This window comes from Sprattus sprattus (assembly GCF_963457725.1).
Source record: "Sprattus sprattus genome assembly, chromosome: 1".
Classification (NCBI taxonomy): Eukaryota; Metazoa; Chordata; class Actinopteri; order Clupeiformes; family Clupeidae; genus Sprattus; species Sprattus sprattus.
In genome coordinates this window covers 77,654,953-77,667,452 of record NC_137920.1, presented here as the reverse complement: position 1 = coordinate 77,667,452, position 12,500 = coordinate 77,654,953, and the positions used below count along the sequence as shown (strand labels likewise).

The window sequence follows — 12,500 nt, the reverse complement described above, 5'->3', positions numbered from 1 at the left end:
AAGACCAATAATACACTTACATGAAGCCCCCATTAATCTTCATGATAGAAGATAGACATGCATAAACATTTGTGAAGGCCAATTCTAGCAGCCATAATCTGTCTAAAAAGCTGCAGTCATTGGAGAGGCTGTAGGTTGCAGACATCTTGATATATACTGTATATATATTTATTACACGGCTCTTCTTAATGCTGTAGAATGCTCCATTCACTTGAATGGGGCTTCCCAACGTTCTGCGGTCAACTATTTTCCGATAACTGACCGTTGCTATGCACTTAATGACCGCTGTCAAGGAAAGTGGCCTTTTTGCCTCTGATTCACATTCGCGTCGGGGTGCTGTTCGCCCTGTCGGGGCTTATTTTCCCGACAATGACCTGCGTTCTATACATTATCCCTTACATATATCACTCTGACATACCAGAAAGCACTCCACTTCTAGAGACAGTTGTTACTACACTGATACTTCACAAGTCATTTTAGACCAGATCATAACATTATTTCAACAAAAAAATTCTTCCTCAACTGGACAACAAACTTCAAAATGGCACCTTTTTGAGAGAGTGTACACATGGGGGCACCCAGTGGGGTCTCATAAGTGTTTTTCTCTCATGTCAACTGTCGTGAAGGTCATCTGTGGGTCACGCACGCAGCCATATTACCACTAGCTTCAAGTGAAGACTGTGAACGTCACCTCCCCCCCCCCCCCAGTTATGTGATTCCTCCCTTGTCTTCAAATGGTTTTGTTTTCTTTTTCTTTCTCTCTCGCTCTGTCTTCCCACTGAGCCGGAGCAAGGAGGTGGGTCAGTGGGTGAGGGAGGGAGCTTTGAGACATCTACATCAAAGAGAAAGAGGTGACTGTTGATAGCGATGATGTGTTTTTTAGGTGGGAGAACGGGAGGCTGGCTGAAAGCATGAAAGACTGAGAAAAAAAAAGAAAGGTGCTCATGATTATCTCTGGTCCTACACATGACCTACGCACTGCTTTTGAACTCTCACCACCGCGTCAGCGCTACGGCTGCCGCCCCCCCCCCCCCCCCCCCCCGCTTTTCCAGCTGTCAGGAAGAGCGAGTGAGCGAGGCATTGCTGCCTGAGGCTGTGTAGCTGATTGACAATCAGCCATTACCTCCCCCCCAACCACATTCCTAGTGATTACATGCACTGTGTGTGTGTGTGTGTGTGTGTGTGTAGATTTCCATCATTAAATCTGTTGACTAACTGGGGTATTTTTTTTAGCGTTTCGTACATTTGCCATCTTATTGGCTTTCTGAAGTTTAAAACGAATTGGCCCCTGTAGGGATTTACGTAGATGTTGTTTTTTTTCTTCACGTTTCATTTGTTTCGATTCAATTCGATTCGTTGCAATTCGATGTGCCAAAGATCTGACAACTGATGGCTTCCGGCTCTTTGGTGACGAAGGTGGCAGGGGGGAGTAATGTCTGTTGTGTGTGTGTGTGTGTGTGTGTGTGTGTGTGTGTGTGTGTGTGTGTGTCTGTTTGTCTGTAGCGCAGCTAATCTTGTCCTGGTAATGAGTGGTTCCAGCGGCTGTGATGTAAGGAGAAGAACAGGAGACAAAAGAGATCGTCCTTCAGGTTCACCTACTCTTACTCTTCCTGATTATAGTGTCTTCACTTAATGCTGCTCGTGAGGCTGCTATTCAACCCTCCTGTGTAGTCATTAAAGCTTCATTTGATAAAGTCTATATAAAGCAGGGCCTCGTTTCCCGATAACGACGTATTTTAACGGCCTACGTGGATTTTGGCGACATCGTAGACTCATCATAGCCGTAAGTGCGGCGTAGGGAAACCGCTCTGCAAGGATCCCTCTTACGACCGATTTCAAGTCCTTTTTAGCGTTCGGGAAACTAGGCCCAGATTGATATTTTACGTTTACCACAAAAATGTGCAAAAACAGTATTTTTTGGATTAAACACAATATGCAATGGAGAGGGTGGGTTGCTACAGAACTGTTGGACCATATCTAGTAATGATAAACCATTTTGGTTCCGTTTTACTGACATAGCTGGAGAATATTATTCTATGGACAAAACCGTATGTCATCAACGATTCAATTTCCTTATTAGTTATCATGTTTTAGATATTTGTGATATACAAGTGAGTAGAAAAGATACTACTAAAAAATATATATATATATTACGTAATAATGAATTAATAATAAATAGTGAAATACAATGACATTTACAATTTAGAAATGAAATATTAACAAAAGTGACAAAAAGGGACATGAAAAGATAAAACATTGAGAGACTGAAAGGGGGAGAGCACTTGAGTGTTAAAGAAAAGCCATTCTGTTACAAACAATTGTGTGTGTGTGTGTGTGTGTGTGTGTGTGTGTGTGTGTGTGTGTGTGTGTGTGTGTGTGTGTGTGTGTGTGTGTGTGTGTGTGTGTGTGTGTGTGTGTGTGCAGTGCAGGCTGAAGACGCAGGAACTGTAGCGGCAGATCTAAGCCTCTAATGGAGAATGTTCCAGAGCCCAGGTACTCAGTCTGTAAAAGGACGGTCCAAGCTGGTGTGGAGACACACACACACACATACACACACACACACACACACTCTCACACACACACACACACACACACACACACACACACACACACACACACACACACACACACACACACACACACACACACACACACACACACACACAGGCATCTTTTGGCAAGGGCTGCCTGGTGTTTCTATGGTACTGCAAATGTAATTATCAACCATCCACTAGTGCAGTTAGAAATCAGAGGATAGTGACGGAGGATGTTTTGTGATTGACTAATTCGAGCACAGAGAGGAGTTTCTGTTTGTTCACAGCTCTCATATAAAACTATATACTGTATCTTTCAAACGCAACCAATGTGCATTTATTTCATGCTAAGTGTACTACAGGTTGAAGGTGTAAAACGTGACAGTTGCCGAGGGTGTGCTTGTGTGGTGGTGGTCCCCACAGATATATTTGACTTCTGCCACATACCATTTCTCTTCTCACGCTGTTGAGGTGAAACACTCAGTTCTGCACCACTGCGGCAGACCACTCTGCGTGGTCGTATACTTGATCCCTTTAGACACATTTCGCCCTTGCCTGAATGGACTCACATGAACCTTAGTCACCACGTTTGCACAGCCACGCTCACGTCCAGATCACAGGCTCGTCCCCCCCCCCCCCCCCCCCCCCCCTTGCTGTTTCAAAGCCAGTAATTTACCCAGGTAACCATCTGGCTTCTCAGAAGTCCATTAGGCTTTTTTTCTGTGTTTGTACCTGCAGTTTATTTGAGGGTGTTCGAGACGAGGACCTAAAAGCTTACTAGCCCAGTGCAGGCTAGGTTTAAGAGTAAAGCAAACACTAACTTGGTAGTGTTTCATGGTGGACGATGTTTCATCACTGTCAGTGAGATTTAAAGGCACGCAGTGCAACTTTCGAGGCTTAAAAATAAACATTCAATTTCTAGTCTTTTTTACACGTAGTAAGTTTCAATAACTCCATACCATTACATATCGACATTCAAGGAGCAAAGATGAGACGTCGTTGTGTGGTGAGAACCGATAGAAATTCGTAAACAACAACAATCGCCGCCATTTTCTTTATATATTGGTGCCACCAATAAATAAAGCAGGATTCCAGTCAATGGATAAATGGCCTCTTCCCACCGGCGATTGTTGTTGTTTACGATTTTCTATCAGTTCTCACCACACAACAACGTCTCATCTTTGCTCCTTGAATGTCGATATGTAATGGTATGGAGTTATTGAAACTTACTACGTGTAAAAAAGACTAGAAATTGAATGTTTATTTTTCGAGTCTCAAGCCTCGAAAGTTGCACTGGGTGCCTTTAAGAGTAAAGCAAACACTAACTTGGTAGTGTTTCATGGTGGACAATGTTTAATCACTGTCAGTGAGATTTAAATCCCACTCCCAAGAGATGCCGGGTGCTGTTACTAGTGTGTTAAGCCCGTTAGCGTGTTGTACATGATAGTTACGTATCTCAACAATCTAAACCCAAGAGTCAACTGCTGAATGTTGTGAATGATTGTGGGGTCAGTGTGAGAGAGGCTAACCTGACTCTGAGCTGGCCAACGCTCACACTTCCACACTGGCCAACACATCTATCTATTAAGTTAGTACAATGTTTAATTACACTGGCCAAACAAACAATGCTCAGGATGTTGTGTGCTGTTGAGTGAAGCCTGTTAGTGTGTTGTATATTACATACATTATGTTAATGTCTCTTAAATCATCTAAAGCCAGCCATAGAATGTTATGTTTTGAAGTTTGCTGGGCCAGTGTGGTAGAGGCTTAAGTGACTCTCTTCTACACCCTGTTGATGAGGCCAAAACCCAGCCACACTGGCCAACATGTCCACCTCATCAATAAGTGTACTGTAATGTTAAAAAGGTAAGGCCGCTGAAATAGCTTGAATCAGACAACCCAGGTCAGGACAGCAAACATGTCGGTCTCTGTTGGATCAGATAGTTAATCACGTGACTGTTTGTTCTGGTGAGCACCTCGACCCAGCGGTGCAGATGGAATTTTTAAACTGGGGGGGGGACACTAACATCGCCTAATCAGCTTTACAGAGTTATTAACTGATGATTGTCGCCTTACATAGATAGACTGGGGGGGGGCGGATCGGGGTCACTATGAAGCTGGGGGGGGACATGTCCCCCGCGGTCCCCAGTGCTATCTGCGCCCCTGCTTCGGCCGCATGTCACGTTAGGGGCTCCATGTACTACTTTAGCGCTAACGGCAGGAAGGCAGAGGAGGCAGAGGAGGCAGAGGAGGCAGAGGAGGCAGAGGAGGCAGTTGGCGATGGTCTGTGTTCAGCGGGGCCCGGCACCTGCACAAGCTGCGGCGTATCGGTGCTGATAACGGGGGCTAAGCACTCCTGTACTGATACACCGCTCCTCTCTCTCTCATCCCCCACACACACACACACACACACACACACACCGTGTGGGCGGAAGCTCTGTGCATACACCATTAAAATGGAGCGGTGGCGAGGTTAAAAAAAAAAAAAAAAAAAAATGTTGCATGGTTGAATTAATCGCTTCCAGATTTTTCCGTGGCACGTGGGTGTTGGTATTCATATATTCACAAGGCGTGGCATATGCTCTCTTCCATTAGCCTCTTTGTATTTGCATTAGTTCTGGCAGGGGTGGCATGTTTTTGACAAATTGTAAGCATTTCCACGATTGAAGAGGGCACACACACACACACACACACACACACACACACACACACGGGCGCATACAGCATTTACAAATCAGTGCATTTGCTTACTTGAGTGATAGGGGGAGGTCTTGTAATAGGATAAGGGAATCAGCATCAGTTATATAAACTTAATGTGTGTGTGTGTGTGTGTGTGTGTGTGTGTGTGTGTGTGTGTGTGTGTGTGTGTTGTGTGTGCGTTTCGTTGGGTGCACGCCTGAGTGCACTCACAATGCCGCCTCTTATTTATTTATTTATTTTGTCAAGAGTGGGTTAATGTAGAACGTTGCCACTAACCTTGAGGCGAAATGGTACATCGGCATTTGGAATTATTTTCAACGTCTACCACCTCTCAATGCCAAACCGTTAAAGGGAGCAGGCAGCAGGCGGCAGGCAGCGGAGGTGAGTCACAGGCAGGGGATGGAACTCCGCAGGTAGGGGTTGAGGCCAGCCTAATGCTGAGTGGCAGTCGATAATGCCAGGCCATTATATCTGAATCTGCCCTCTGGCTCCCTGCACAGAGCGAGGGTGGGAAAGGGTGAGAGAGAGAGAGAGTGGGAGTGGGAGAGAGAAAGAGATAGGAAGGGAGAGATAGAGAGGTTGGAAAGAGAGAGAGAGAGAGAGAGTGGGAGAGAGAAGGAGATAGGAAGGGAGGGATAGAGAGGTTGGAAAGAGAGAGAGAGAGAGAGAGAGTGGGAGAGAGAAGGAGATAGGAAGGGAGAGATAGAGAGGTTGGAAAGAGAGAGAGAGAGAGTGGGAGAGAGAAGGAGATAGGAAGGGAGGGATAGAGAGGTTGGAAAGAGAGAGAGAGAGAGAGAGTGGGAGAGAGAAGGAGATAGGAAGGGAGAGATAGAGAGGTTGGAAAGAGAGAGAGAGAGAGTGGGAGAGAGAAGGAGATAGGAAAGGAGGGATAGAGAGGTTGGAAAGAGAGAGAGAGAGAGAGTGGGAGAGAGAAGGAGATAGGAAAGGAGGGATAGAGAGGTTGGAAAGAGAGAGAGAGAGAGTGGGAGAGAGAAGGAGATAGGAAAGGAGGGATAGAGAGGTTGGAAGGAGAGAGAGAGAGAGAGAGTGGGAGAGAGAAGGAGATAGGAAGGGAGAGATAGAGAGGTTGGAAAGAGAGAGAGAGAGAGTGGGAGAGAGAAGGAGATAGGAAGGGAGGGATAGAGAGGTTGGAAAGAGAGAGAGAGAGAGAGAGTGGGAGAGAGAAGGAGATAGGAAGGGAGAGATAGAGAGGTTGGAAAGAGAGAGAGAGAGAGTGGGAGAGAGAAGGAGATAGGAAAGGAGGGATAGAGAGGTTGGAAAGAGAGAGAGAGAGAGTGGGGGGAAAGGAAGAAAGATAGTTAAAGAGGGAGGTAGGGATAGGGTAGAGAACAAAACAGACAGGTAGATATGGAGAGGGTTCGATGAAGAGAGAGAGAGAGAGAGAGAGGTGGAGAAAAAAAGACTGGGGGAGACCAAAACACATTCCATGTGCCTGATGTGCAAAGCAGGTAGTAATTACACTCAGTGTTGGACACCTCATGGAACAATTCAATTCAATTCAATTCAATTCAATTCAATTCAATTCAATTCAATTCAATTCAATTCAATTCAATTCAATTCAATTCAATTCAATTCAATTCAATTCAATTCAATTCAATTCAATTCAATTTTATTTATATAGCGGCATAACAATACAATTGCCTCTAGGCGCTTTCCAGAGCCCAGAGCCTGAACCCCCTTAGTGCATGCACAATGGCAACAGGGGTAAGAAAAAACTCCCTGTTAGGCAGGAAGAAACCTTGAGCAGAACCACGGCACATAAGAGGGGACCCATCTGCTTGAGGTCGGCCGGGTGGAGAAAGGAAGGGGGGAAGGGGGGAAGGGGGAGGGTTGTGTGGCAGAACAGGCTGTCCTCAGTGTAATTCACCTCAATGAACAGGCTACAGTATAAATGAACATTGACGGAGATCTAAGCACTAAATGGCCTCCAAAAATGCAATAATGTGAACTGTGTCATTTTAACGCGAGTCACATAGACCAGGCCCGTGGTGGTGGGGTGTGTTGTCATGACGGTCGGTGCTGTTGGCACTCGTGTGTGTTGTCATGATGCAGATACATGAAGCCCTAGCGAGCGTGACTGCTGACGGGGGGGTGGGGGGGGGGGGGGGGGGGGGCACTATAGCAAAGGTTTAAGAGAGAACTTTCTGCAGACTTAAAGGTTTGAAACCGTAATCACTACAATCTTGTTTCATGAAAGCAGAAATATGCAAAAGATTCTAATCATGCTAGAGTTAGTCAGAGGTCTGACATCAACCCTCTCCCCCACCCGCCTCCTCTGTCACTGCAGCGTTCTTGTGTCTGACTGACAAGCTGGCCCAATCATTGAGTTTGAGAAGTTTCTGGTTCAAAAGCCACTCTCCGTAAGAGATCTGGGAATGGTATACAATGTTCAACTCTGCTCTGCCCAAAAAGGTTTTCCAGGTTAGCCAGAGTTTCTGAGTTGGTCAGCTAAATTGTTCCTGAAAATAATAAATGTTCAATCTGGAAGCCCTATAAATCTGGAACATGACCAATGTGAAAAGTGTTCTTTAGGGTGCTACCCAGAGATGTTTTCTATAGTTAACTCAGTAATCCTGTTTTGTGACAACCCCCAAGTGTTTCTTACTATTTGAATTGATGAATTTTCTCCCCAACGAATTCAATTAATTCAAACATGTCCATCTGAAAGATTAGACACAGAAAATGAAAACAAGACTGAATCTGGTTCTTTGTTTTGTGAGTCATTTACTACAGGTATGTGTGTATTATTTACTATAATGTCTTGTTCTGAGGAGGTGAGATTCATTGTTAATTAAGACCAACGATGTGAGTTGTATAAGGTTGGACAAACTCCTTCTGTCACCATTTATTCACATTGACAGTTTCGTTCATTCAACTGAACAGATCCTACATCAGGGAGCTTTTATGAAATATCACGCCCTAACTGCTCCAAGACCGTGGAGGTCGTTTGTGTAATAAGCTGGATATTTTTTTTTCTTTCAAGACGAAAATGCGTCTCTCTATAATATTTACCAGTTTGCTCCTCGATATTCATCGATCTCCAAATCGATTGCAAGATAATTTTCTTAATCTCACAGCTGGTGAAATATTCACAGTCTGTAGGTAGATCTGAATCACAGATAAAAAAGACACCGTGTTTATGGTGACACTACAATGAAGGTCGAAATCGGTATAATCTAATAAAAACGGCATAACAATGCTTGTTCGTGTGGACCGATGTGTCTTTGCAGAATATCAAAATGCAACAAGACTGAGGGCCAGCGTCCGCCTGGCACGTCACTGAATTCTGACAGGCGCGAGACAAATGGGCGATAGTCAGCTACAGAATGACACAATGAGCGGAAAATTGAACGAGCCAAGGAAATTGAGCGGAAACGAAGCACTGGACCTGAACAGCTTGCGTCACAACGGTCCCAGCAATCCGGCTATCTTCCAATGACGAGGGGTATCCTAAACGCGGGCATCAACAGGGTATATGGGGAGAAGGGATGCACCCGAGCAACAAAGCACGTAAATGTACGTCACGAGTCACTCCAAATAAACATGGGTTATATTTCTTTAATTTGTTTTTTTTTATAGTAAGCTAATTGAAACTAAGAGAAACACCAGGGAGAAACTGAGGGGAAAAATACTCCCTGCATACAAGTGAGCAGTGCCCGCCAGCCGCTCACTTCTCTGAATGAACAGAGTACGATTTCATTCATGCCTTTTCCAGTCATTCATTACTGCGCCGTAGCCTATCGCCGGAGTTCAGTCAAGACAGAAAAAAAAATCTTATCAATGGAAGACCTGACGTCAGCGGCGCTGCGATGACTTTTGGATCACATGGGCAGACGTGTCCAGATATATAAATATATATTGAAGTTGCTGTCTTCAGAAGGAAAAAAAAGAAAAAACATCGCGAATAACCTACAGTAGACGAAGCCCGATCATCCTACCTGTGACATCACACTGCTGTAACTCATAAGTTTTTTTCAGTCGAATAAAAAACAAGTTCGTTCACAAATCGCTTTAAAACGGATAGCATTGTCACCTCATTTCTCAACCATGGTTGTGCACTAAGAAAGGGGAAACGCAAAGTTACTCCAGTCCTACTCCTTTCCCCAGATTCAAGGTGAGTTTTAAAGCATGTCTTTGACGTGTTACGCTACCTCATAAATATTGCATAGCCTATTTTATATTCAGTGTAAAAGCGCTATAAAATGTATTCTTTACGTGAAATGTGGATATGATCTGTATTTTGTATAGTTTGTTCATTCACTCAAATGCTAGATAAAGGGGTGAACCAAACCGGCAGGGAATGTGTAAGTAAGGTTTGCGAAAGTTGCGTTTTTTTTATGAATGAATGTTGTAGTGTAATAGGCTTATGTAAAGGAATTCCATTCTTTTTCACAGTATCGGGCAGGCTAGATTTTTATGAATGAACAGATTATGTATCGGTAGGCTCATTTAGATCCCCTCACTCTCCATCACACGGATGATAATAGGATTTTGCATTTGGTTTGCAAGACTCTGTTGCTCTCTGAGACGTTCAATTGTTAAACTCTATGTTTTGGCACGAAGCTCTAAATAGACTTTATGTGGCTATTCGCACGGACACCCTCTCCAGTTTTATCACCGGGACATTACAGCAGTAGATTATAACCCACATTGTCCTCTTGAGCCAAGACGAATAGCGTACGCTTGCCTACCTGTGACACTGAAGACAGAGGACCTCTCATGAGCAAGACCACGTTCGTAAATGGAATATTGATCTTGCGGTCTGTAAATCACAGCGTCGGTCTCACCTACCGAACCAGGACACAAAGCCCCTTTACTCCCACCAGGAAAATATGAAAAACTGCATTGTGGAAATCGTCCAACACACCCAGGGGGCAATTAATCATGATGATGATGATTATTATTATTATTATGAATATACTTGTTGTTATTGTTGTTGTTAATTAAACAATGTTATTGTTTTTAAACAATGAACAATACGTAAGAGAATATGAATACATAAGAGAATATGAATACATAAGAGAATATGAATCTGAATATGAATACATAAGAGAATATGAATCTGAATGTGAATACATAAGAGAATATGAATCTGAACATGAATACATAAGAGAATATGAATCTGAATATGAATACATAAGAGAATATGAATCTGAATATGAATATATAATAGAATATGAATCTGAATATGAATACATAAGAGAATATTAATCTGAATATCAATACATAAGGGAATATGAATCAGTCTCTGTGTGTGTGTCCCTCTCTGTGTCTGTGTTAGGTGCGTGCCCTGTCCCCACTGCCAGCTGCCCCATCCTCCTCGCTCTGCATTGTCATGACCAGGTGTCACCGCTCCTCCTGCACCTCACTTTTTCTCTACGCCCTCCTCACCGTCGCCCCCCAGCTGGCCAGCGCTGTCTCTCTGCCCGCCAACGACACCCCCTCCAGCAGCAGCAGCAGCAGCAGCAGCAGCAGCCTCAGCAGCAGCCGTGGCCATCATGACGTCCAGGTCCAGCAACTGGCGCAGCAGGCAACAACAGTGTCCAAGGTCGGGCACGGCGGCGCTACCAGGACGCACCGCAGAGACGACGACGCCCGTGTTGTGCCGGCGGCCAGGTTCCAGCAAGGCTCGCCCTCTGCAGACGTAAGCGCAGCCTGGGCGCTCGCTTCGATTCTGATGAACTCCATCGACCATCCGAGGAAGGAGGTGGAGGAGAGGGGCGTAGGGGAGCAGGCGACAGACTCCGACGGCGGTGACGATGGGGGGGTGAGTCGGGAGGGAGCCGGCGGGGAGCTGGGATATACTGACGACCGGATGGAAGAGGAGGAGAGCGTGGAGTCACTGAGGGAGGAGGTCAACATCGCAGCGCGCGAACTGGCAGATTATAGTGAGCCATGGGACGCGGACGAACAGCAGGAGAAGGAGGAGAGAGGTCAAAGGTCACCTGTGACCCAAGAGGGGAGCGAGCTGGAGGAGAAGAAGGAGGAGGAGGAGGAGGAGGAGGAGGAGGAGGAGGAGAGGGTTTTTGAGAAGCAGGTAGATGATGTGGTTGAGGCCCTGTCCAAAAGCGGCACAACCAGGAACGCTGGCAAGCTGCAGCGCCAGACCAGAGGCTACTTCCAGAACATTGATCTCGGTCTCCAGGACAACGAGATTCTTCCACCACTGAAGGACTACAAGGCGTACAACCAGCAGCTGGCGCAGGCCACCAAGAAGCTCAAGTGGCAAGAGGACAAGACGAAACAGCCGGCCCCCGCCGCTTACGAGAGAAACTTCATGGACGACTTCGACAACCCCGAGCAGGACGAGGACGAGGAGGAGTCGCTGGCACGGGAAGACGAGGAGGCGCGGGCGCGGGCCGAGCAGGAGGAGGTGCAGAGGCAGCAGGCGGAGGCCGAGGCGGCGCGAGACGAGGAGCAGCACCTGGCCGACATCGCCTCGGACATGCTCCTGGAGTACATGGGCCGCAAGACGCAGCGGACGTCCTTCATCAACCCGCGTCAGAAGGCCAGCGTCCTGGGGAACGTGGCCGAGGACAAGCGCTCCAACGAGGTGGGGAGCGACGACGACGACAGTGACGGTGAGCTGGACCTGGAGACCATCGACCGGCTGATTGAGATCTCCAGCAAGCTGCACCTCCCCGCCGACGACGTGGTGGAGATCATCAGCGACGTGGAGGAGAAAAAGAGGAGGAAGGACTCCCCGGCGGCCATCGTCCCACGCTTCCGGCCCCTAGTGGCCCCCCCCAGACCCCAGAGTCCTGTTTACAAGTACTCCCCCACCCCCAAAATCTCCAAACCCTCCAAGAGTGTCAAGCCATACAAAAAGTGGTACAAGCAGAAGGGCAGATCCAAGGGGTTCAAACAGGATTACTGGTTTAAGCCAGCCAAACAGTTTATGGCCTACCCATCTTATCCGTACTACCAGAAGCCATATCGGGCCTATTACCCCGTGTACTTCCCTCCTCCGAAGCCTCGCCTCTATTCGAAGCCAGCGTTTGCGTACGATTACAACTTTGAGGACTCACTGGACTACGGCCTCAAGCCGCCCAAGCGCAGGAACATGAACAAGCCGAAGGGCAAAGGTCAGGGTTGGAAGGTCATGTCTCTCGGCCCCCCCCCCGCCTCCCCTTACCTTTCCAATTACATTCTGCCCCACCCCCGGACATACTACCCTCTTCCCATGCCAAAGCCACAGCCCCCCCCCAAGGCAAACAGGAGGCCCTCGGCTCCCTTCTCTTCCCT

General features: G+C 46.6%; 1 protein-coding gene across 1 annotated transcript in view; it reads left to right on the top strand.

Moving 5' to 3' along the window:
- Positions 1-10,590: 10,590 nt before the first annotated feature.
- The window catches only part of LOC308379870 (uncharacterized protein), a gene marked incomplete at both ends in the record, with an annotated part of 2,019 nt that continues 109 nt past the window's right edge, over positions 10,591-12,500 (top strand). The window contains one exon of the mRNA XM_080857132.1: positions 10,591-12,500. This exon is cut by the window's right edge and continues 109 nt beyond it. Coding sequence (XP_080713258.1) covers positions 10,591-12,500 — 1,910 coding nt within the window.